This window comes from Cricetulus griseus, chromosome 3, assembly GCF_003668045.3.
Source record: "Cricetulus griseus strain 17A/GY chromosome 3, alternate assembly CriGri-PICRH-1.0, whole genome shotgun sequence".
Lineage (NCBI taxonomy): Eukaryota > Metazoa > Chordata > Mammalia > Rodentia > Cricetidae > Cricetulus > Cricetulus griseus.
Window position 1 is genome coordinate 168594451 of NC_048596.1, and position 23489 is coordinate 168617939.

The following is a 23489-nucleotide window of genomic DNA, read 5'->3' on the forward strand; positions in this document are numbered from 1 at the left end:
TGCTTAACAATATTTGGATACAGGTCCATATGAAAAGAATGATATTTCTTTGTACGAATCTTTTTTTCCCCTTTTAAGTTCTAGCCCTGCCATTTATGCATGGACTTGGCTATATTATTTAGTCTTTTAAGTCACATTGCATCATAAGTATTAAGGCTATCATTTCATATTAAGTGGTAGGGCTTGCCTTAGAGCTCAGAGAGCTAATTGTAAAGCCCCTTATAAAAAAGTACCCAGAGCATGTTTAGTTTCTTGAGTTTTTTTTGTATATTTTGGAGATCAGCCCTTTGTTTGATGTGGGTTGGTGAAGATCTTTTCCATTCTGTAAGGAGCCGTTTTGTCTTGTTGACCATGTTCTTTGCTTTACAGAAGCTTCTCAGTTCGAGGAGGTCCCATTTATTAATTGTTATTCTCCGTGTCTGTGCTACTGGTGTTTTATTTAGGAAGTGGTCTCTTGTGTTTATGTGTTCAAGTGTATTTCCCACCTTCTCTTCTCTTCTATGAGGTTCAGTGTGGATGGATTTATATTGATCCATTTGCAATTAAAAATGGGGTACAGATCTAAACAGAGAATTTTCAACAGAACAATCTCAAATGGTGGAAAGACCCTTAAGGAAATGCTCAACATCCTTAGTCATCAGGGAAATGTAAATCAAACCCACTCTTGAAATTCCATCTTACACTGATCACAATGGCTAAAATCAAAAACATCAATGGCAGCTTGTACTGGAGAGGATGTGGAGAAAGGGGAACACTCCTCCATTGCTAGTAGGAGTGTAAACTTGTACAGCTGCTGTGGAAATAAGTATGGTGATTTCTCAGAAAATTAGGAATCAATCTACCTTAAGACCCTGCAATACCATTGTTGGGCATATACCTGTAGGAGGCACATTCACAGCACAAGGACATTTGCTCAGCATTGTCCATAGCAACATTATTTGTAATAACCAGATCTTGGAAACAACCTAGATGTTCTTCAACTGAAGAATTGATAAAGAAAATGTGGTACATTTACACAATGGAGTACTACTCAGTGGTAGGAAACAGAGACATCCTAAAATTCATAGGCAAATGGACAGAACTAGAAAAAAAATCCTAAGTGAGGTAACCCAGACCCAGAGAGACAAATATAGTATATATTCACTCATAAATGGATACCAGACGTAAAGCAAAAGATACCCACCTACAATCTACAACCCTAGAGAAGCTAGAATCCTCTTCCAGAAACAGATGGAAGCAGATGCAGAAATCCACAGCTAACCTTTGGGCCAAGCTCCTGGAGTACAATCAAATTGAGGGAAGATAGATAATATGAACAAAGGAGTCAAGACCATGATGGGAAAACCCACAGAATCAGCTGACCCAACCTAGTGAGAGATCACCCACTCAGGTCTGACGAGCAGGGAACATGCATAAGATCCAACTAGACTCCCTTAATATAGGTGACAGTGGTGTGGCTGGGACAATATATGAGGCCACTGGCAGTGGGGCCAAGATCTAACACTAATGCACAAACTGACTTAGTGGAGTCCATTCTATATGGAGAGATAACTTGCTCAGCCTAGACACACAGGGTGTAGGGGATAGAGAGGTGCCTTGGTGCCTTAAAGAGATGATGGGACAGACTTAGTAGACTTCCTAAGTGAGGCCTTACCCTCTCTGAGGAGCAGATGGAAGGCTGGGGTGGGGTGGGAAGCGGGGATAGGGGGAGTGGGGAGAATTGAGGGGGTTTGGGGTTGGAATGTAAAAAAAATACATTAATAAAAAAGTACCTGGTACAAAGTAGTGGCTCTTGTTGATTTAGCTCATTGTATGATAAATATCTGCCATACTTCATGGAGAGCTTCCTGGGGGGAGGAGCTTTAGTGCCAAATCTGTAGGTCTTGGTGCAGTGAGTGACACATGAGAGGTGTATGTTCAAACAGTATTTGTTGAATGAATCCAAGCCATGATACCTTGAGTCATTTGATCTTTATACATTATAATTCCTTATGATACAAATAAGAATTAATGAAATGATATTTATGAAACACATAGGATAATCCCAGGTTCATAGATATATTGTGATAAATAAGCAAACTGGCAAAATGGCAAGTATCCTTTAAAAGCCATGATCAAGGATTGGATTATCTGTAGAAATTCTCAGCAGAATTAGATTTTTGGGGTGGACCTTCTCCCCAGCCACCATCTGCTGCACTGACTACATTTCCTTAGCCCCAACCCCCACTCAAAATTAATGGTTTCCTATTTCTTGCTGTCATACTCTAGGAAAAAGGGTTTGGTAGGAGAAAATAAAGTCTAGCAAGCCTTGGCCTGAACCTAGGCCATGTGAATTCTGTAACATTGGGTAGGTGAGCTAAGCTTTTAAACACTGCCTGTAATTGTACTTAGAATGAGGGGTGGTGATGATATATTAATCTACCCTATTAAAATGCACGCCTTTTTTAGACAGAAAGGCCCTAATAATCTTGTCTGGAATATTGTAATATCTGAAAAGTTATATAATTTGAATATGGAACTAAAACCTTCTTAGTGTTTGAAGACCATAAACACAAAGGGTAGAAGCTGGCAAGTGGGTAAAATGACTGCTATATGGAATGAGTACCTCATAACCCCATTGTTGGGGAGAGGAAACAGGGACAGGGGACCCCTGGGGAGTTCTTTGTATATAGTCTAGCCAGCCAGTGAGCTCAGGGTTCAGAGAGAGACTCTTTCAAAAACAAAGTAGAAAGCAATAGAGGAAACATCCCGAAGCTGACCTGTGGCCTCCACATACATGTACACATATGAGGACATACTCCCATATGACTTGTACATACACACACATACACACTCCACACATATACACACAGGCATATTTTTTAAAAAGCAAGGATGGTACAACTCAGGTGTCAATATTAGGTAGAGAATAAAGTTAAAACAACAAAACAAAACAAAACACCAAAATGACAATAACAAAAGTGTGACAGACAAAAGACTACCAAGCCAGTTCTGAAGTTTAATTTTTTTAAGTAGAAAAAAAAAAAACAAAAACATAGTTTTCAGCCAAATTACTAAAGTATTGTTGACATTGGAATGGATGGAATAGATAATACTATAAAAAGTTTTTAAGGCCTTTCCCACATAAATAGGAATAAAGAAAATCTAGCTCTGTAGGTGAGGGATTAGGCACAGCTGCACTACAAATTCCAAAGTTCTAGGCATCAGTCTTCAGCATCACAGTGAGGCTGGCAGGTGACCATGACCATCTTTGCAGAACAGGGAAGGCAGTTTAGCAAAGTTAACACAGCCAGACTCCCATGTCCCACGTCCAAGCCCCAGTGTCCCTCCCATTGACAGGTAACATGTGCTCTAGGAAGGTTGTGATATGTCAATTGGTCGTTTAACTTAATGTATTTAGTGTTTAATGTCTTGGGTCTCAGGATTGCTGTGGAAAGATGTGTTTGTCTTTCAGTTTATGCCTGTTCAAGCACCAAGTGATGAAGAAAAGAATGACCCTGTTCTTTTTGCCAGTAGAGTCCGGAATCTTATGGCAGAGTAAGTATGTTTTGGAGTTAATAACTGATAAATAATTTGAAAATTATTGGTAACTGTCACTTAATATAGCTTAAAGCACCTTCTCCCCCATCATTCATGAGTGAACTCATTTGGTAGGTGCAATGGTGTACTAAGGGACACATAGTCAGTGAAATAACTGATAGCAATGGGTCTCCACTTGAAAGGCCAGCTAGTGTCTTCCACGTGCTGGCCTGTCATTACAGAGCCTTGGGGTGGTTTCAGGCATCCTCTCTGAGGCCAGTTTTCCATTCCCTGAGCTAAAAAAGGCTGGCTGTTTCAAAGGCATTAATGATCATACAATCAAAAAGGAAAAGGCTTGTTTGTGTAAAGGTGACCAGAAAAGGAAAACATTTATCCATAGGAAAGGATGGCTATAACCACATTTAAAAACAGACAACTTAAGGTAAATATTTCTTGCACTTAAGGGGCTTTTAACTGTCAAGTATGTTAACTAGATAAATCACCCTGACTTGTAAGGAAGGAATGTGTTACTGTACACAACCACCCAGGCAGTTTTAGGGCCCTCCTAGTGTATACCTTCCCTCAGTGAGCCCCAGCAGGAGGTGTGGGACTAATAGACACACAGATCCTCCGCCCCCTTTCAGTAAGAACTCAATAGGAACTCTGAATTTGACTGTGTCCTAGATAGTTTTATGTCACCTGGACATAAGCTAGAGTCATTTGGGAAGAGGGATTCTCAATTGAAACAATGCCTCTATGAGATTTGCCCACAGGAAAGCCTGTAGTACATTTTCTATCTTTTCTTTTTGGTGGGAGGATTTTTAAAAATTATTTCTTTTTTTTGAGATTATTATAATTAACCCTTCAGTTTCCTCCCTCCAAGCCCTCTTTATCTCTTTATTTCTCTCGTTCTTCCTTTTTCTTTCTTTTCTTTCAAATTCATGTACTTTTTTCATTGATTGTTACTTGTGTGCAAGCATGTGTTCTTAAATACATACAAACATCCAGTCGGAATAATGTTACTTATGTGCATGTTTTCAGTGCTGACCATTTGGTATTAGATAACCAACTGGTGTGCTTATCCCTGGGGAAGTCTATGTCTCCCATTCTCAGCATTCCTTAATTTGTAGTGAATTTTCCTAATTACTGTTTCATATGAAAAGGTCCAGCTTACTGTGAGTGGTGCGATCCCTGGCCTTATGGTCCTGGGTTCTGTAACAAAGCAGGCTGAGCAAGCTATGAGGAGCAAACCAGTAAGTAGCACTCCTCTATGGCTTCTGCATCAGATCCTGCCTCTGAGTTCCTGCCCTGACTTCCCCCAGTGATGAGCTGTTCTCCAGAAGTATAAGAAAAATAAACCCTTTCCTCCCCAAGTTACTGTTTGGTTGTGATATTTTATCACTTAACTAAGACCACATTTCGTATAGGCTGCTTCCCCCTATATACTCATGTCTTACTTCATAATGGAATAAATTTGTTTTCAAAATAGGATGTTTATTGAAACATTTTTGCTATTGAGTATACTTGAGTATGCTTATTTTATCTAGTTTCTAAACCAGCTGGAAAAATTGTTCTTATATTTTTTTCACAATGTAAAAGCAATTTTTTAAACTGTCTGCCAGTTTAATGTCTAAAAATTAGGAAAGAATTTGTATCAGTTATCTTGACTCTCCACAGTATACCTTAAAACAAAGAAGGAACTTGTTCAGTCAACTTTTTTTTGTTCTGCGATATGAGTGGCGTGAGTAGTGGCCTTACATAAAGAATAAGAGAACAACTCATGCCACCCCCCCCAGCTCCTTTTTCTCATATAGGAAGTGGGAATTAAAATTACTGCTTTGTCTTTCACGTGCTTTTTTATTATAATGAGACTCAAGTAGGAAAGTAAATGATAAAATCATTTGAAAGTGTGTCTGCTCATCTCAGCTCTCAGGAGGCTGGGGATGGTGACATCAAGGCCAGCCTGGAGTGCACACTGAGACCTTGTATTAAAATATAAAAGGCAAAAATGTGATGAGGAGCACAGTGGATGTACTTCCCCATCAAGTGGTGTGGAGGCCCCTCATTCATGTTATCTAGCATTGTGCTCACAGCAGCCCTGAGGTAAGGAGAGCAATAGACTCTGGTTACTAAGCAGTTTGCCCAGAGTCATATGAGATGGTGAGAGGGCGGGACTCAGATCCACACTTACCCCACCAAACCTGAACATTATGTTGTATGATTTATAATGCTACTACTAATAAAGTATTTATTTTTCTAGTTAGAACACAACATATGAATTTTCAGCTACACAGAAGCCTAAAGATAGAGGAGTTTCCATGAGAGAAGCAAACAAGAGAATCTGAGGAGTCATGAACACCACTCTAGTCACATTGCCTGCTCATCAGCTCAGGACTAGTAAACAATTATGAGTGTCTTGTTGGTTTTCTCTGTACTGCTTTTAGAGCTCTGGAAATACCAGTAACGGATCACACCTATGAAGACTGCAGGCTAATGATCTCAGCAGGACAGCTAACGTTGCCTATGGAAGCTGGGCTGGTAGAATTTACTAAGATTAGCCGGAAATTGAAGTAAGTATATCTCAAGATCTATGTGTACACACATACATATTCATGTCAGAATGCATGTGTGGAGGTCAGAAGACAACTTGCAAAAGTCAGTTAATTCTCTTTCCACTGTAATGTCTTCCACCAACCAGAGATTGAATTCAGGTCATCAGGCTTAATGGCAAGCACCTTTACCCGATCTTGGCAGCAACTTCCACCTTCACATATATTTTTTTTCTTTCTTTTTTTGGTTTCAGTACCTATTCAGTTGCTGTTGTTAAGAAAAAACTCCTCTTTGTGCATTTGTGATGCAATTTGAATCATTTGGTATCACTAATTTGGCTATTTGGTGTGACCCTCACCAAATAATTAATGATAGTTAATTTTGTTCTTATTCTTACTAGAAGTTTACAGAAATTATCAACTTAATAGATGTTGGCATCCTCCCTAGGTGACTGCTGTAAAACTAGTTATTCTTTCAAAGTTTGATATGGAAATATATTATGATAAATTATATGAAAATTATCATTTTTGTCTTCTACATGACAATAAAATTTTGCTTTTGTGTTAGTACTGTGTCCACAATATTTCATAGATTTGAAAAGTGATATAGTCATTAAAATTGCTTGTAGATATGTATGTTATGTCACATATTTAATTCTTCAAAGAAAACAGGAGATAAAAGCATAGTGTAGTTTCCAATATTTTATCATTCTGACTTTTAATAATTAATATCAATTACAAAAATTTTGTGAACTATGAATTATCATCCTGAAAGTTTGTTGAAAGAATATTTATAATTTCTTTTATAGCAAGTTAATAAGCAACAGTTGACTTTCCAGATAATGTTAGGTTAAAATTCTTGGGTCACTTGCTGTTCCATCACACTCCTTGTATTTACTTTTCTTTCCTTCCAGTATTTGGGTTTTTTGTTACTTATATTGATATTTAAATGGTCACAACATGTTTATATGTTCTCTCAAATACTTATTTTCACTTTCTTTCAAAATTTAACATGAAGTATTTCCCTTAGACAAATGGATAAAATAAGTCGTAAAATGTACATGTGACTTAGAAAGAACTAATAATATCCTTGCCACTCTTTATTTAGATTAGACTGGGATGGCATTCGTAAGCACTTGGATGAATATGCATCTATTGCGAGTTCCTCAAAAGGAGGCAGAATTGGAATTGAAGAGTTTGCAGAATACTTAAAGTTACCTGTTTCAGATGTCTTGAGACAACTTTTTGCACTCTTTGACAGGGTATGTTCAAATATATCTTTGACATTTTACTCAGCCAGTTCCTGCAGACCTCAAGGCAGACGCTGACAAAATTCTCGGGCCACTGTGAGAAGAGCCCATGTAGTATCATGCCATGAGTTGATTTCCCTTTAGTGTGAATGTTAAATATAACTGTGAATATATGTAGTGCAACATTAAGTAAGGTGTGTTAGTTTAAACATCAGTTCAGAAGTGAAAACTGACTATATAGTCACATCTGCAATGTAGAATTGGAAATGTTTATGTAATTGAGAGGAATTTTAAATGTGTGTAGAATTTGTACCTTGGTGACACGGGCAATAGTGTTCTGTTCTGAACATTGCTGGACTGCCTCCAAAATGTATGAAGACCAAATGGATTTTATTTTTAAATGAAATTGCCTGACAGAGTTCAGCTAATCTCCCAAATGTTTGTAAATATGTAAGTGCCAGCAATTAGTTAACTGATCCATCAGTAAAGTTGATTTAGGAAAGTTTTATCAAGATTTCAGATTTTCTTCAAAAAGTTATTTTAGTGTATGAAATGTTAAAATGAACTCTTTTGGTTATAGTTCCCAGTTAGCACATGTGTGGAATCCTGTTACTTCCATTATATTTAAGGCAAAATAGTCTTAAAATGTATAGTCTAAAAATATACAAAACAATAATTTCTTTGTAGCTACCCATTTGTAGTAAAGCCTCCCCCCACCTTTAATTCCTTTTATCATTAGTAAATGTTGCTGTCCATCCTGGTCATTATGCATTATCAAGACTCCATATAAATGGGATCATATAGCACTAAAGTCCCAGTTATGGTGTCTTTCACATAGCATAATGTATTTACTATTCATTCATTGATTTGAATTTAGCAATAATTTGTTCCTTTTATCTATTTCTCAACTGAGGAATATTTGCTTTGTGTCCAGCTGGGGCAATTTAAACACATCCTCTTACCTTCAAGTCTCCATGGTCCACAGCCTTCCTTCCTGGTTGTTCTCTGAGTTGTGATTTTCCTCACCAATCCTTCTTTGGCGTTTTATTCAGGTGTAGTTGGTCTTTTTGTATTCACCCAGGGTTTGTAGGTTAGTTGGGAAAGAGCTCAAAAGGTTCTTACTCCCTCTTGTTTAATGTTGAAATTCTCAGTTGTCTACCACCACCAAGAAAAGATGTTTTTTGAAGAAATTACACTTGATAACAGTCAGAGCAAGGTTTCCCCAATCCCTTGCTGTCTCTCCTCCCAGCATGGTCATCTTCCTGGTGATTTATTTTGTGATCGTGTAGAATCAGCTAGTCTTTAAAATGACATGGATCATCAACCTTTCTCTGTGTGTAGTCCCTATGTAACTCTTCTGGACTTGCTACAGTATTCTAATAATATGCCCTCCTACATGAAATAGCTTATTAATGTCATGGTGTCCTTAAAGTGTAATGAATATTTATGGTGAGGGAGAAAAATTATTGTACATTAACTATGCAAGTTGGTAAATTAGATGTGCTTTTCACTTTATAACCGCTGTTTCTTTGACATTTCCAGAGCAACTTTCACTGTGGCTCATAAGCAATACAAGCAGTTTCCAGTGAAGTCCTCTGTAGTCCATGTGCTGACAGGACAGGATATGTCAGTGACATGCAAATAAGGGAAGGAGATAAGAAAATGGAAAAAGATGGGGAACAGGGACAAAAGGGGACAATTACAGCACATCTTTAGACATCATCAGGATATGTTCATCAACATTAAAGTAATATTTGTAAAAGTTGTTCCATACTTCAGGTGTCAAACTACCAGAGCTGGCAGTTACAGGATTGTTCTGGCTTTTGATTGGTGACACCTGCTAACACCTGTGCTATTTCTATATCACATTTAAATACCAGAAGATTTGGGAGTGAGAAAAGGACCTAAAAGCAGGGATTAAACTAACTGCCAGTCAGATTGAGTAACTCTGACTGAGAGAAGACAATTGGCCTTGGGCTTAAGGATACTGGTGAGAACTGTAGCTTGTGTTGCAATCACATTTCTTCATGGATTATTTTCGTAGGTTTTGTGTTTATGGTTTTTTTCTCTCTCTCTTTCTTATGAGAACTGTCCTTCATGTCCTTTTGGGGTGTGTAATATCCTGTGTTGCTAATTCAAACATGAATCTACCTCCTAGGCTCCTTAAGCAGTGTGTGTTTGATTTGACTATGCCTATTCATGGATTCTTCCTATGTGCTTACATTCTGTTTGCCCTCTCTAAACAGTGTAACACGATAGTCTCTGGTTGGCTGTCCTGCCTCTGTTTTGTAGAATGTCTGCACCTTCTTTCTTGCAGTTCCTTAGTGCTGTAGGCGCTGACTTCTGATCTCCCCCTATTTGCCTGAGGACTTACTTTTGGGCAAAAAAGTTAATGAGACATAAAAGCTCATTAGGACATTAGTGATTTTGAAAGTCTATTTATAATACAGTAAAATGTTTATGAAATATTAGTGAAAAGAATTCAAATGTCAATTTATACAGCATGATCTCAATTTTATACTAAAAATAAAAGAAAATATGGCAAGTCCCATAATTTGAGCCATAAACATGATTAAAATGAACACGAGGAACTCCTCATGGTGATGGGGCTGCATAGCTTCAGGCTTATGCAGAGTGGTGGCTTGAGATGAGGACTTTTAAATTGTTTTCCCTAAAAACTATGGGGAGAATTTTTCCTACATAGATGTCTTGAAAAAAGACAAGGAAATGGAAGCTGGCCCATGATTCATCTAGGACATTGTGGTATATGCAGGGAGCTAAAGACTAAGTCAGAAATAGAAGCAGGTGCAGCTGTAGAGATGCCAAAGCTGGGGAAGGAATTCAGAGAATACAGATTTCACTCACCTATACAGCTGTAAATGGTCTTCTCTGTACGTAGCTTTCCACATAGACCACAAGCGGGTCTTCTGCCTGACACATACTGGAAGAGACAATAGTGTGGAGAATTAATGACTAATGTGTTAGTCTGTCTGTCTGTCTGTTCACCTCTCTCTCTCTCTCTCTCTCTCTCTCTCTCTCTCTGTGTGTGTGTGTGTGTGTGTGTGTGTGTGTAATGCAGCTGCATGTCTGTGCCTCTGAAGATTTTCTTTGTTTGGAAAAGCTGAGTTATGTAATTGTTGCCACACCTTGTGCACACACTCGCACATGTCAGGCCTATTTTCTCAGTCTAGTGAAGTGACTGAGCTTGAGAGTATTTGATGGGAGAGCAAGAAGGTCCAGCAGCTGCAAGTGTGTTTCTCTCGGTAGCTATGCAGTAGATTCAATGCTGAATGAGGCCTGGGTGTTCCCGTTGATCTCTTAGCAGCTATACATTTTTATGTGGAAAACTCCTCCAACCCTTTTACATGAACTTTTGCCCTCTTTTCCCTTCTCAGGGTTCCCTAAGAATTTTCTCTTCCCAGATACATTCTTGGCTAATCTATAAGAGCTTCGAAATTATTTTTATCAATCTGTCCTAAAACTGCTACTAGTAGTATGTTCTTTAGATTCTCAGAGCTTAAAGGCTCCAAAGGTGGCATGCCATTGTTTACTAGTTTGGAGTAAGTTCCTTTGACAAGGTCCTGTCTCTTTGAGGGACGAAAGCAAAAGACTCTTTTTATTTTTGGCTTTAATTTAGCTTGTTTATACTCAAAAGTATTTACCAAATTCTTCATACCAAAAGTTAATTGGAAAATTAATTTAATGTCCAGATATGTCTGAGAAAATAGTTTAGAACATTGACATCTCAATATTTTTATGCTAATAATTCAAATTAAGCATTAAATTAATGCTAGCCCACATGAAGGAACTTAAGAGCATTTAATGAGATCAAGAAATAATACTGGTTAAATCAGGAGCAATTATGGGGCAGTCATCTCTATAAATACAGCTATGCCTTGCCAAGACCGTAGCAACAGTTCATTTCATCCTCTGCAAGCACCTCTTGTTAATATCCTCCTACACTAAAAAAGATTATTTTATGTGTAAGCATATTTTTATTGCACTATATCCTTGTAGCACATCTATGCCTGGTGCATGCAGAGGCCATAAGAGAGCATCAAATCCTTAGGAACTAGAGTTACAGATGGCTGTGAGCCACCGTGTGGGTGCTAAGAATTAAAATGTGGTCTTCTGGAAGAGCAGCCGTTGCTCTTAACCTCTGAGCAATCTCTCCAGCCTTTCTCCCCTAGTTTGAAATAGTAGTATATCAAGAATCTTCACATGACACAAGAAAAGAATGAGAGAACTAGACTTCTGCTTCCTCAGGTATAGTCCGACATGAGCTCAGTATCTTACCAACCAATACTACTCTGTACACAGACCATTGACTAGTGAGACTGCATGGTTACTATTTCCCTTCTTTAACAAACACTGACAAGTGTCGTATTTCCATTTCTGCTGTTTAGTACTGAGCTCTTCTGGCAGCAGTGCATCCTTTATTTAAGTGTGACTCAGAAGGGGTTTATATATACTTTAGCAGTCTGGCAAACAAGCTTTTCTCGATATTGTAAACTTGTGTAGATCTTTCATTACTGTTTCATTCTGTGGAATGAATGTATTTCTTTATTCCAAGTTCTTCCCATCTGCCCAGTTCTTGGTATGAATCCAAGTGCAAGTCTTGAATGCCAATAATAATAAACATCCTGGCTTGCCCTAGCTGTTAGAAGCAATGTGCTGTGGTGCAGGGATTTGTTCCTGATAAAAGTTAAGGCACAGGTACCTTTAGTGTATGTAGAGAGATGAGAAAATTCCAATCTTTTTCATTTCCATGTCAGTTTTGATTAAGTAATATAGTGTTTCATAGTCCATGTGAGGAGAACTCATCTTGATTTCAAGTTGAGTTATTCAGTCTTTGCTCTATGAAACTCACTTCATAATTTACATGACATCATTAGAAGAAAAAGGATACAACTTCTGGGTGGGATAGGAGAACTTTTCTGTTCAGTTGTCCTGAAAGTTTGGCAGTCCTCTGTTTTAAGCATTTGTTTTCAATTCTTGGGTTGACTTGACTCTCATCTCATCCATTGTAGAAATTTTCTAAGAATGTTATTGTATCATAAATATGTATCTGGACATAAGAATTATATCCTTTACCTTCTTAATGCATGGGTACCTGGGAGGTTAGTAGAGGAAACAGAAGAGGGGCTGAAATAATCCAAATATCTGCACTGTAACAAGTGAGCAATTGCTGGCCTGTCCTGAGAGTAGAGGGAAGTAACAAGCAGGCTTTGTAAGGAAAAGATTGTGTTCAGCCAATTTCATCCTCCATGCTGGACAGAGAGAACATCTAACATACAGGAAAAATTGACACTCTACATAGACCCTAGAAAAGCTTTTGATTTCATCCAACATGACATTTTGATCAATAAATGATTGCCAAATTCAGACACATCATGTTGCAGTAGCTAAAGCCACACCTGACAGAAAGACTTTACCTGAGGTGGGAGTTTCGAGTCCTTAGTATGGACTCAGCCCCTTCCTGTGACCTGGAAGTCCTCTTTAGAGGAGTAATGTACCTAGTAGGTTGTAGTCAGGAATACTTTTGATAATGAGGCATCATTGTAAACATAGGGTTAGCAGGTTCCAGGATATAGATAGATAGATAGATAGATAGATAGATAGATAGATAGATAGATAGATAGACCAGAAAGGTGTGTAGGTTGTAGGGAAACTGAACTCAAGAATGTTGCTGCTGTCACTGCTACATGACACATGAAAATCCAGACACATACTTGGTGGTGGTGGTGAACACCTTTGATCCTAGTGCTCAGGAGGCAGAGGCAGGTGGATCTGTGTGAGTTCGAAGCCAGCCTGGTCTACAGAGAAAGTTCCAGGACAGCTACACAGAGAAACCCTGTCTCGAAAAACAAAAAACAAGAACAAAACAAAACAGAAACAAGAAAAAAAGAAAAAAAAAAAAACAGAGGCACACAAATATAGAACCTGAGGCCTTCAGTATCAGATTAATTGCCCATTCTTCTCATTTGGTGGTAAGCAGCTAGGAAGTTCTACCTCATGGCCACACTGTGGGCTGGTGGTGTGTTCTGCTCTTAGGGAGGGTGAATTCACCTCTGACACCACATCAGCAGCTCACAGCTGCCCATGACTCCAGCTCCAGGGATCCACAGAGACACATACGTATATAGTATAGCTTTTGTATAAGTGTAAGCCTCAAAGAGATTCCAAAAATATTAGTTATGGACCCCATAGCTAACCTCCAGACAGAACTTCTGAGGGTAGGATCTGGAGACCTCGACTGAAGAAGACCCCTACCAAGCTATTCTTAAAAACTGGATTCTGGAAACCTTAAGAAAGGAGAACATCTGTATCAAATGCCAGGAATTCTTCAATTCGACCCCTACAGAAACACTCCTTGGTTAAGAAGTTGTTTTGAGTCACTTCTTTCCTGTGAGGAAAATTCATGTCCTCTTTGAGTGCTAAAAAAAAGTCAGAACACAATGCATAGGCATTTAAAGTTTTATGTTTTCTATTTAAAATACTATTCTAATGGGGAATGTCTAAAGACATGGAAACGTAACTTTATAGAGGCTCCCGAAAATATGGCTGGTGCTAGGACCCAGCAGAACTCAGCAACTTCTGTTGGAGATGGAACATCTCCTCAGGGGTGTGGTGCAGTTTTAAGCAGGTACAGAAAAGCCAGTTCTTCCGCATGTGCACTGCACTGACTCTATTGCAGCTCTCTCCAAACCACCTCCGGGATTTTAGCAGCTTCCACACCCGCTCGCTAACCCGCAGACATGTTTCTGGCAAAGGCGATCCTGGAAGGGGCAGATCGGGGGCTTGGGGGGGCTCTTGGAGGCCTTCTTGGAGGAGGCGGTCAGGGTCAGGGAAGAGGAGGCGGAAGCAATATCGGAGGGATCATTGGAGGAATTGTCAATTTTATCAGCGAGGCTGCTGCAGCTCAGTATGTCCCAGAGCCGCCTCCCCCGCAGCAGCAGCATTTTACCACCGTGGAGGCCTCGGAAAGTGAGGAAGTCAGGCGGTTTCGGCACCAGTTTGCACAGCTGGCTGGACCTGACATGGAGGTGGGTGCCCATGACCTGATGAAGATTCTCAACAAAGTTGTTTCTAAGCACAAGGATCTGAAGACCGATGGCTTCAGCCTTGACACTTGCAGGAGCATTGTATCTGTCATGGACAGTGACACGACGGGGAAGCTGGGCTTTGAGGAGTTTAAGTACCTGTGGAACAACATCAAGAAATGGCAGTGTGTTTTCAAGAATTATGACAGCGACCATTCTGGCTCTCTCAGAGGCGCCCAGCTGCACGGGGCTGTGCAGGCTGCAGGCTTCCAGCTAAACGAGCGACTTTACCTCATGATTGTCCGCCGGTATGCTAGTGATGATGGCAGTATGGATTTTAACAACTTCATCAGCTGCCTGGTCCGTCTGGATGCCATGTTTCGCTCTTTCAAATCCCTGGACCGTGATGCGGATGGCCTGATTCAGGTGTCCCTCCGAGAGTGGCTGCAGCTGACCATGTATTCCTGAAGTGGAGGCAGGGAGGGTGAGACCAGCTGTGGAGGACAGAACAGCAGAAAGTCTTGCTGTGTGGACCTTAACTCATACCCCACCCAACAGCTACCACTTCCTGGGGAGGGGGTGTCTTTTATAACGCTGTATATTCCTGGACATCTACACTATACTGCTTGATTAAAACTAATTTTGAACAAAAAGTCTTATGAGTGGTTTGTGTATTGGCTTTTTGAGAGACAATTGTAGAGACATATATATGTGATGAGGAGATATTGGTTGACTTTGAAAGGTTGTTACTTATTGGTGAATGGATTAGCATTGCTTACAACCCTGGAATAGATCAAGAACACATCAGGGGTAGAGTTTTTCCCTTGAGAAACTGAGAAGGAAAGGTTAAATTATGAGTCTGTTCTACTCAAAATTTCACATCTGGTCTTTATATTATGAAGAAGTGTACTTTCCAAAGAACTTACTTTATTGTATAACAATGCGTTCAAAATGGGAGATTAGGCAATTTTATATAGGGGTATCATTTTATAAAAATATAAAAGTCTAGAGTTCTTTAGTGTTTTCTAGTGAGACAAACAGAGTCAAGGACCAGGAGTAATAAAAAAGGTGTTCCTGTTCAAAATGTCTTTAGCCTCCTTAATGAGCCAAAATAATCACTTATGTTTACTTGGTACTAAATCAGGCACACCCGGGTGATGTTAGCCTGCTCTTGTCCCATCTCGCCCTACCTGAGAGCAAGGAAAATTCTTTTGCTTGCTTGTTGGAAACAACAGGCAGGGAGGTAAAAAAAAAAAAAAAAGACACCAGGTAAAACACATAATTAGCAATCATTGAAGTGGACTATGAAACAACATAGACAACAAATATTGCTGACTTTTCTTGCAGTGGTTTGAAGTCCTGGCTGCAATTTAGCATTGCAGTGATGAGTGACTGACTCCTACTCCAGATGAAGTGAGTCTCTTCAGATCCCTATTCTCAAAACTTCAGCTCATGCTAATGCCGAGTAAGCTGACAGACTTAAGGGCTTTAGATTATGCCTGACTCCCAGTGTTTTTCAAGTCTGTCTCAGCCAGAACTGCCAGACAGGTGAGTCAGTGCCACCTCCATTCAAGAAGGGGAAAATAGGAATAGTGAGAATCTGCCACCCACTACTGAGTTAACCACGTCTTTCTGATATATATATATATATATATATTATATATATATATATATCTTAACCTGATTTTATTTTTTGGTACAAGCTGTTTGTTACAACTAAGTAAGTAAAACCCAAGACCCATGAGAGGCTTGGTTGCAAGTCTTTGTTCACCCATTCCCCAGTCTTCAGTGGTTTTCACTCTCTGCTATGTTTAGTGCCTTCTTTCCACCCTGGGCCACTTTGGAGAGTCCTTCTGAAGTAGCTGGCCTCTTCGGAGGCCTGGAACTCATTTTAGAAAGGTCCAGTGATGTTGGGAGAGGTTAGCATTTGGCCACCGTGTGCACCATCACCACCATCATGTAGTATTTATGAACTACCGCACACATAATTCTGAACTGAGGCAAGCACAGAGGTCACATCTCTTTCTTAAAGGAACTTGTAATTTAACTTGGTCTGATAGTCTGCTTAGACCAGCTGTGGGTATATAAGCACGAGGCTGCTGCCAGCAACCACACATTCTTATCAGCCTCACTATTGTAGAATAAATCCAGGAATACATCAGACACAGGAGCAGGAGAGTAGCCAGGAAAGGGAGAAACTGCCAAGATGTCTGTCAGGACATTTTGTTTCTAATTTTATTTTCACATTGTGGTTGTGGAAAGGACAATGTAGAGCTTTATTTTTGTTCCAAATTTCATCACAGATGTCATATAAAAGTTAAGGCTGTCATCGCATCCTAGAAGTGGCAATAAGTATTTCCCTCATTCCTCCAGCTAAGGGATAGCCATTTCATGATTCTCTTACAACAAGGACATGAAAAGTATCCAGAAGCCACCCAAGTTTTTCTTCTATTGTCTTCTATATTCATATAAATTTTATCTAAATAATCCCAGTCACTACAGCAGATACTAGAAAAGGCAAGTCTTTGGCTATTGTATAGAAACAGCAGCTTGAACAGTGACTTGGTTGCTTAGTTTTCATTCAGTATTTAACTTTTAAAGCTTCACTTTCAAGGTTAGAGAAAGTATTAATTTGTAACTTTAAAAAATTGTGCCATGTCCCTGGGCATGGAGTCACATGTCTATGATCTTCACACTTGGGACAAAGGCTCCGGGGTCAGGAGTTCAAGTTCAGCCTTGACTATGTAGTTAGTGAATTGAGGCCACTTTTAGTTACATGAGACCCTATCTTAACCCCTATAGCCCCAAGCAAAACTTATCCATTTCCATATGGAAAACTGCTTATAGTCTGTGATGAAGGCTTTTGATTCATCCACTCCATTGTCAGTGATTGTCTAACATTAAATACAATCAAGGTAGTAAGCTGATAGTGAGAAGAATATGTGAAACTGCACTACCTACAAATTTATACTTCAAAAAAACTGCAGATAGCTTTAAAAATAACTTTATCTTAATTGTATCCACTAAATTCTATAACCTATAAAAGCATAGAAAGGAAATGTGTGCTGTATATCCAAAAGCAAGAAACTTCCAAAGAACACTCATAATGTGTATGTCATCTTGAAGGTCACTTTAGGAATATTTTAGTTTTAAATCTTTACCTTCATAGGAGCCCTGTACTGAATGTGATTTGATCTTGAATGTGAGAATTACTCTTTGAAAGTGCTGATATAATGCTAAGTATATTACCATAGTTTAATTGCAGTAAAATTGGCAGTATTCTCATATACATGGTAGAAATATACTTTTAATCAGAATACCCAAGTAGTTGGAACACTTTTCATTGACTGTTTTTATAACTGAGACAAACAATGCTAGTGCTTCTCAGGGTATAGCATGTCATTACAGGTGGAGACTTAAGGCAGACAAGTAGATTATGTTTTGTGGGAATGTTTGAATGTTAGTCTCATTCACAAAAATGATATCAATTATAACACAACAAAGAGAAAAAGAAAAATCATCCTTGGGAATTAACCCCTGTAAGAGGCATTCAAAGTCATATCCTTAAATCTTGTAAGACTAAAAACCTTATTTTAAAAAATCTGATTCTAAATGGTAAAATATGCTAAATATATTAAGTTGTGAAACAGCCTTGAAGAACTGATGCCTGAGAATCAGGCTATTTAATCCTCCTGAGATTTTTTAAAATTTATTTTTATGTGTATGGATGTTTTGCTTTATGTATGTCTATGCACCATGTGTGTGCAGTACCTGCAGAGGCCAGAAGAGGGCATCAGATTCCCCTTAGACTGGAGTTACAGATGGTTATTAGCTGTCATGTAGGTCCTGGGAATTGAACCTGGGTCCATTGGAAGTCAGCCAGTGCTCTTAGCTGTTGAGTGACCTCTGTAGGCTCCCTCCTGAGATTTTAAACAGTTAATACAAGGACAAGTTACCTGGATTTCCCATTGCTCCTAGAAGCCAGAGCATGGGTAAAAGTTGCTGAGTGACTGGACTCACTGTGACTTCTTCCTCACTCTTTTCCAACCCTGCTGACCTCCAGGAAAGGGAGGAAGTCCACAGCTGGAGATCACTGAAGCTTGGTTGTGCTTCTTTTTGTAGTGACTCAGTGTAACTCCCCAGTGCCAACTCTGGATTATTCCTCAGCTCTGCCTTGGCAGAGGATATGGAGAAATGACTAAGACCTTCCATTGAATGGTTTATTTCTTCATTTACATGTAGCTATGAAATACATTTTAAGACCAGGTGCTATCATTAAGTTTATAATTCTCCCTGGGGAGGTTTTAAGGAAACCACCATGGAACAATTTTTCTAAATCATAAAACTATTCAAAAACATGAAAATTAAAAGAATGCATGTTGTTATATAACTTTTGGTCCATTTAAAAATAAACTCCAGTATTTGAATGATTCATGGTCAAACTACTTGGGTGAAATTGCAGTTATAGAAATAGTGAGTTTTATTAACTTGAAATGAAATCCATGTCTTGGTTTCATTAATAGTTTCTACAATTCCTTCCAGTTCTAAATTTTATTATACTGATTTAGGAGCCCCACTAGTATGTTATTAATCCAATAAAGTAATCTCTCCAAGTAATTTCCATACTGATTTTTCCTCCTTCACATTACCAGAAAGAAAAATTACATGTTCTTTCTCATGTGAGCCAAGGGTCTGCCATAATGTAATCCTATCAATCGTAAAAAATGCCCATTGAAGAATGCATAGCCATCATGTACTAATGTAAATTTGGGTGCTAACACATTGCCTTGTTCTCAATGGTAATAGGAAGGGTTTGTTTCGTTTTCATTGCTGCTAGAAGAGTTGTGGTGCTTGCTTGTTTGACCCGTGTTGCACACAGGGTTGATGGTGTGTGAGAACTGATTATTCACGATCCCTGTATTGCTCAGGGAAAGTCAAGTGCATAGGAAGCTTACCTATGTTGAGCAATTTTGCTATGATTCAGTAAGCTCCTCAGTGTCTAAGGCTCATGACAAGCCACTGTGTACAGCGTGTAAGGAATGAAATGGTGATGGCACAGAGCATATTGTGTTCCTTAATATGCTGTCTTCTTTGAAGCTTCCATGGTGGGGGCATACAGGTGTTCACTGTGCCAGTGACAGCCTGGTGTATGTGGTACCAGTCGGACACTTCAAGTAGATGCATCCAGCTGGATATGACTTATACAGCAGTAAAATTGCTTTTTAAAAAGACAGTTATTCTCAAGATGGTTTCTAGGCAAATAGAGAAGTTGAATGACTTGAGGTTTTGTCTTAGAAATAAACCCTAATACTTAGGGGAAATCTTAAAATCTCGGTTTCTGCTTTTTCTGGTGGGAACACGAAATTAAATTATTATTCCTTTTAGTTTCCACCCTGCAGTAAGATAAAGTAATATGAAGAAAGTGATTTGACTTTTTGAGGTTTGGCTCTTGAGAGGCAGATGCAAACCTCCCTAGAAAATGTGCTTACAGAGAACCATCCGCCAAGTCAGGGGCTTTTACAGACTCCCCCCTTTCTCAAGTGTGCCTGCTGAATGTGTGTAGATGAAGATCCATGCATGATGATGTCAAGTGTCCTTTGTTAATCTGTGAGATTTAGTGTTGCTTTGGCCTTGCATCCCTGGTATGTAGTTTATCAGGAGATTCATCACTTGAGGGTTGTGATTCTCACATCTGGGATTCTGCTTCTAATTTTGTTTGCCCTCCCGCTCCTCCATCTTTCTGTTTCTCTATCCATCTCATTTCCCTGCATTTCCTCTTGTGTCTGTTCTCTCTTCCTTGAGTTGTTCCTTTTGTTCAGATCTACCTCTCCTCCTCTTTTATCTTCTCTATTAGAGGCAGGGTTTCGTCTTGTAGCCCTGACTGTTCTGGAACTCACTCTGTAGACCAGGCTGGCTTTGAATTCAGAGATCCACCTGCCTCTGCCTCCTGAGTGCTGGGATTAAAGGTGGGCACAACCAAGCCTCAATCTTTATTTCCTCTTTATCGTAAGCTCTCATTCCCTTGATAGTTAATGAGTGTGCCAGCCTGGGTTGGAATCTTCCATCCTTTGTTTGCACTGTGTCATGCTAGTTGTGTTTGGTTTTCACTGATTCCAAAGTACAGGTGCTTCTGGGACCACAAATCCCCATGAGGTTGTTGGGGTTGCCACATCAGCTCCTGGTTTATTCCAGATTAAGCCAGAAAACTAAACAATGCAGCCTGATTAATGCCTCAGTTTCCCTTTTTCCTTTCACTTCCACTTTCTTTGTTAATAAACAGCAGAGGGTTGTTTATTAACCTTCCAGGACATTTCGGGAATTCTCTGGTGCTGGCCATCTTAGAAGGACCATTTTCAATGTGGGCCCAAAGCTTTATTCCCACTAAGGATTAAAATACTAGACCCTGTCCCCCTGAAGGGTCCTCATCAAAGCAGTTGTGAACTTAGCTACCCACACTGAGTGTCGGTGGGTCACTTTACATGGCCTGGAGGTAAGTATTTACAGTTCCTATTGGATGCAACAGGTTCTGCCTCCTGAACTGGCAGTGGGTAGCCCTTCCCTTACTGTCCTTCTTGGGAAACTTCTCTTCACAGTGCCCCATCGCATGACGCTGCGGTGCTACACAGCGTGCTTACGCTCCCCCTTGTGTGATTAACACTAATTCAATAACTGCCTTCCTAACCGATGGCTATCTTTTCACAGAATAACGATGGCAGTATTGACTTCCGAGAGTATGTGATCGGCCTGGCTGTCTTGTGCAACCCTGCCAACACAGAAGAGATCATCCAGGTGGCATTTAAGGTACTGCCAACCCCACTGACCGCATCTCAGTTGGCCTTGGAAATATGTGTTGACTCTAACTCCATTATTTGAAAAATCGGTGAATCTGTTCCCCGAGTTTATAGATCTGCTGTGACATGTTCAGGAGGATAATGTGATTAAGTCAATTGCTACTGAGAATAAAGAAAACACAGGCATCCATTTAAACAACAGTAGAAGCAGCCTAGGTGTGAGCATCAAGACTTAAGAGAGAGCGGGTGATTTAGCAAATTAATGTTATTTCTTTTCAGCGCTCTTTGAAGTCCTGAAGTAAGATTTATAAGTAAATACCACTCCTTGCCCTGCATCCTAATTCATCTAGAAAGTTCTGACCTGTCCTTGTTTTTGCATCTGTTAGGTCATTTAAGTGGGACTTTGGTGCTGGAGTTTATTTTGTGTGGTGATGTCAGGGTAATGTCATCATAAATGTCCCAAGTTTCTACCCTCGCTGATCCTACTGTGCTAGCCAACATATTTTCAGTGTAGTGCAGGGATCTAAGTTAGGAGAAAAAAATTGTTCTTATCCTCAGCAAAGCTTGGGGAAAATGTGTATTGTGACAATCCAGACTGCACTTGCCACTCACTCATGCTGTACACCCCTCACTCATGCTGTACACCCCTCACTCATGCTGTACACCCCTCACTCATGCTGTACACCCCTCACTCATGCTATACACCACTCACTCATGCTGTATACCACTCACTCATGCTGTAAGCCACTCACTCATGCTGTAAGCCACTCACTCATGCTGTACACTCCTCACTCATGCTGTACACTCCTCACTCATGCTGTAAGCCACTCACTCATGCTGTACACCCCTCACTCATGCTGTACACCACTCACTCATGCTGTACACTCCTCACTCATGCTGTAAGCCACTCACTCATGCTGTACACCCCTCACTCATGCTGTACACCCCTCACTCATGCTGTACACCCCTCACTCATGCTGTAAGCCACTCACTCATGCTGTAAGCCACTCACACTTGCTGTACACCAAACCACATGTCCTGAAAATGGAGCTGCCTCACCTGTTAGTGTTTCATTGCTGTTTCCGTTGAATTCTAAGAACCAGGGGGCATCTCTCAACTGAGGCACTGCCTTCATTTCCCCTCTGGCCTTGCCAAGCTGGCTTCACTGACTTGTACAGTGACAGCCTCAGCTTCCATGTAGCACGAAAACCGGTGACCTCTCCCATCTCCTCCTCTTCTCTCTCCCTGGCTTTCTCTGAGACAGAGACCCCACTGTGACTCCAACAAGCTTTTCCCCTTCTTTCTCTATTACCTAAAAACTTCTCTGGCCAACACTCCTTTCTTTTGTGTGTTTTAGAGGCCACCAGGGATGGCATTAAATAATAAATCATTGTTGGAAGTACCCATGAGGGCATTTTCTATTGCAGATGACTTTAAACTGAGTGAACTGGATATAAAGAACTAGAGTGATAGATGCTTAGCAGATAGCATGATGCAGGGGCCAGACACTTTCCCAAAATTTCAGACCTTCAGCTTTTAGACTTACTCATCAAAAAACCTAAAATGACACATAGAGCTAACTTAACAGACATCTGTGTTTCTGTCTTGGGGTTGTATGTGTAATTACACGGTTAGCTGAGCAAATGGTCATTCTTGGTTTGTCAATGAAAGACCCAATAGAAAAGTTGACCCTCAATCACAGTAATTACTGTTTTTAAAGAAACCATGAAAATGTTGACCAGCCTAGACCTTGGTTTGAAGATGGAAGAGGGAAGAAAGGAAGACTTCCATATATAATTAGCTCATTTTTTCTCTATGGCAAGGGTCATGCACTGGTTTTTATTTACCTCTCTCTTCATGTATTTATTTATCTCCTTTTTTTGAGACAAGGCCTCACTCTGTAGCCCTGGTTGGCTCAAACTTGAAATACTTCTACCTTGGCCCCTTGAAGGTTAGGATTATCAGTACAGGCCGCCAGGCCTAGCCCACACTGGTTATCTACAGTTGCTTTTCTAGTGTGTTTTGTGAATACTTTTACCTATTTTTTGTTTTCAGTTAGTAATATGCTTTCATAGTATTTAGAATCCTGTCATCTCCTTTTCTCTGGTAAGCACATTATAGCTAATTTAGTTGCCACTGAGCCCTGGCAGTTGCTGTGTGAAGTCTAAGATACATAAGGGACCTATGGTCTACAGTTTATGAAAATCTGTCAATTCATTTCTCTTTCCAGTCACCTTCTCCACCCCCCACCCCTACCCTCCTACCCCGTTAAAAGCTCAACACCAGGAAATGCATCAGTTTTCCCTTCTTGGGCTAACAAATCCCAACTTTGAGCTG

At 39.9% G+C, this 23489-nt stretch overlaps 2 protein-coding genes across 5 annotated transcripts in view; both read left to right on the top strand.

Moving 5' to 3' along the window:
• The window catches only part of Lpcat2 (lysophosphatidylcholine acyltransferase 2), a 50781-nt gene that overhangs the window by 20862 nt on the left and 6430 nt on the right, over positions 1-23489 (top strand). For all 4 annotated transcript variants that reach the window (XM_035442585.1, XM_035442586.1, XM_035442588.1 and 1 more), the window contains 4 exons: positions 3455-3537; positions 5964-6089; positions 7177-7330; positions 21064-21162. In XM_035442585.1, coding sequence (XP_035298476.1) covers positions 3455-3537; positions 5964-6089; positions 7177-7330; positions 21064-21162 — 462 coding nt within the window. The remainder of the gene's footprint in view (positions 1-3454; positions 3538-5963; positions 6090-7176; positions 7331-21063; positions 21163-23489) is intronic.
• On the top strand, positions 13233-15257 carry Capns2 (calpain small subunit 2). Its single transcript, XM_027405600.2, has one exon. It carries the CDS (start codon positions 14077-14079, stop codon positions 14827-14829), a length of 753 nt encoding a protein of 250 aa, XP_027261401.1. The 5' UTR covers positions 13233-14076; the 3' UTR covers positions 14830-15257.

Coding starts and splice junctions, on each gene's coding strand:
- Capns2 (XM_027405600.2), top strand. CDS start 14,077: ATGTTTCTGGCAAAGGCGATCCTGGAAGGGGCAGATCGGGGGCTTGGG.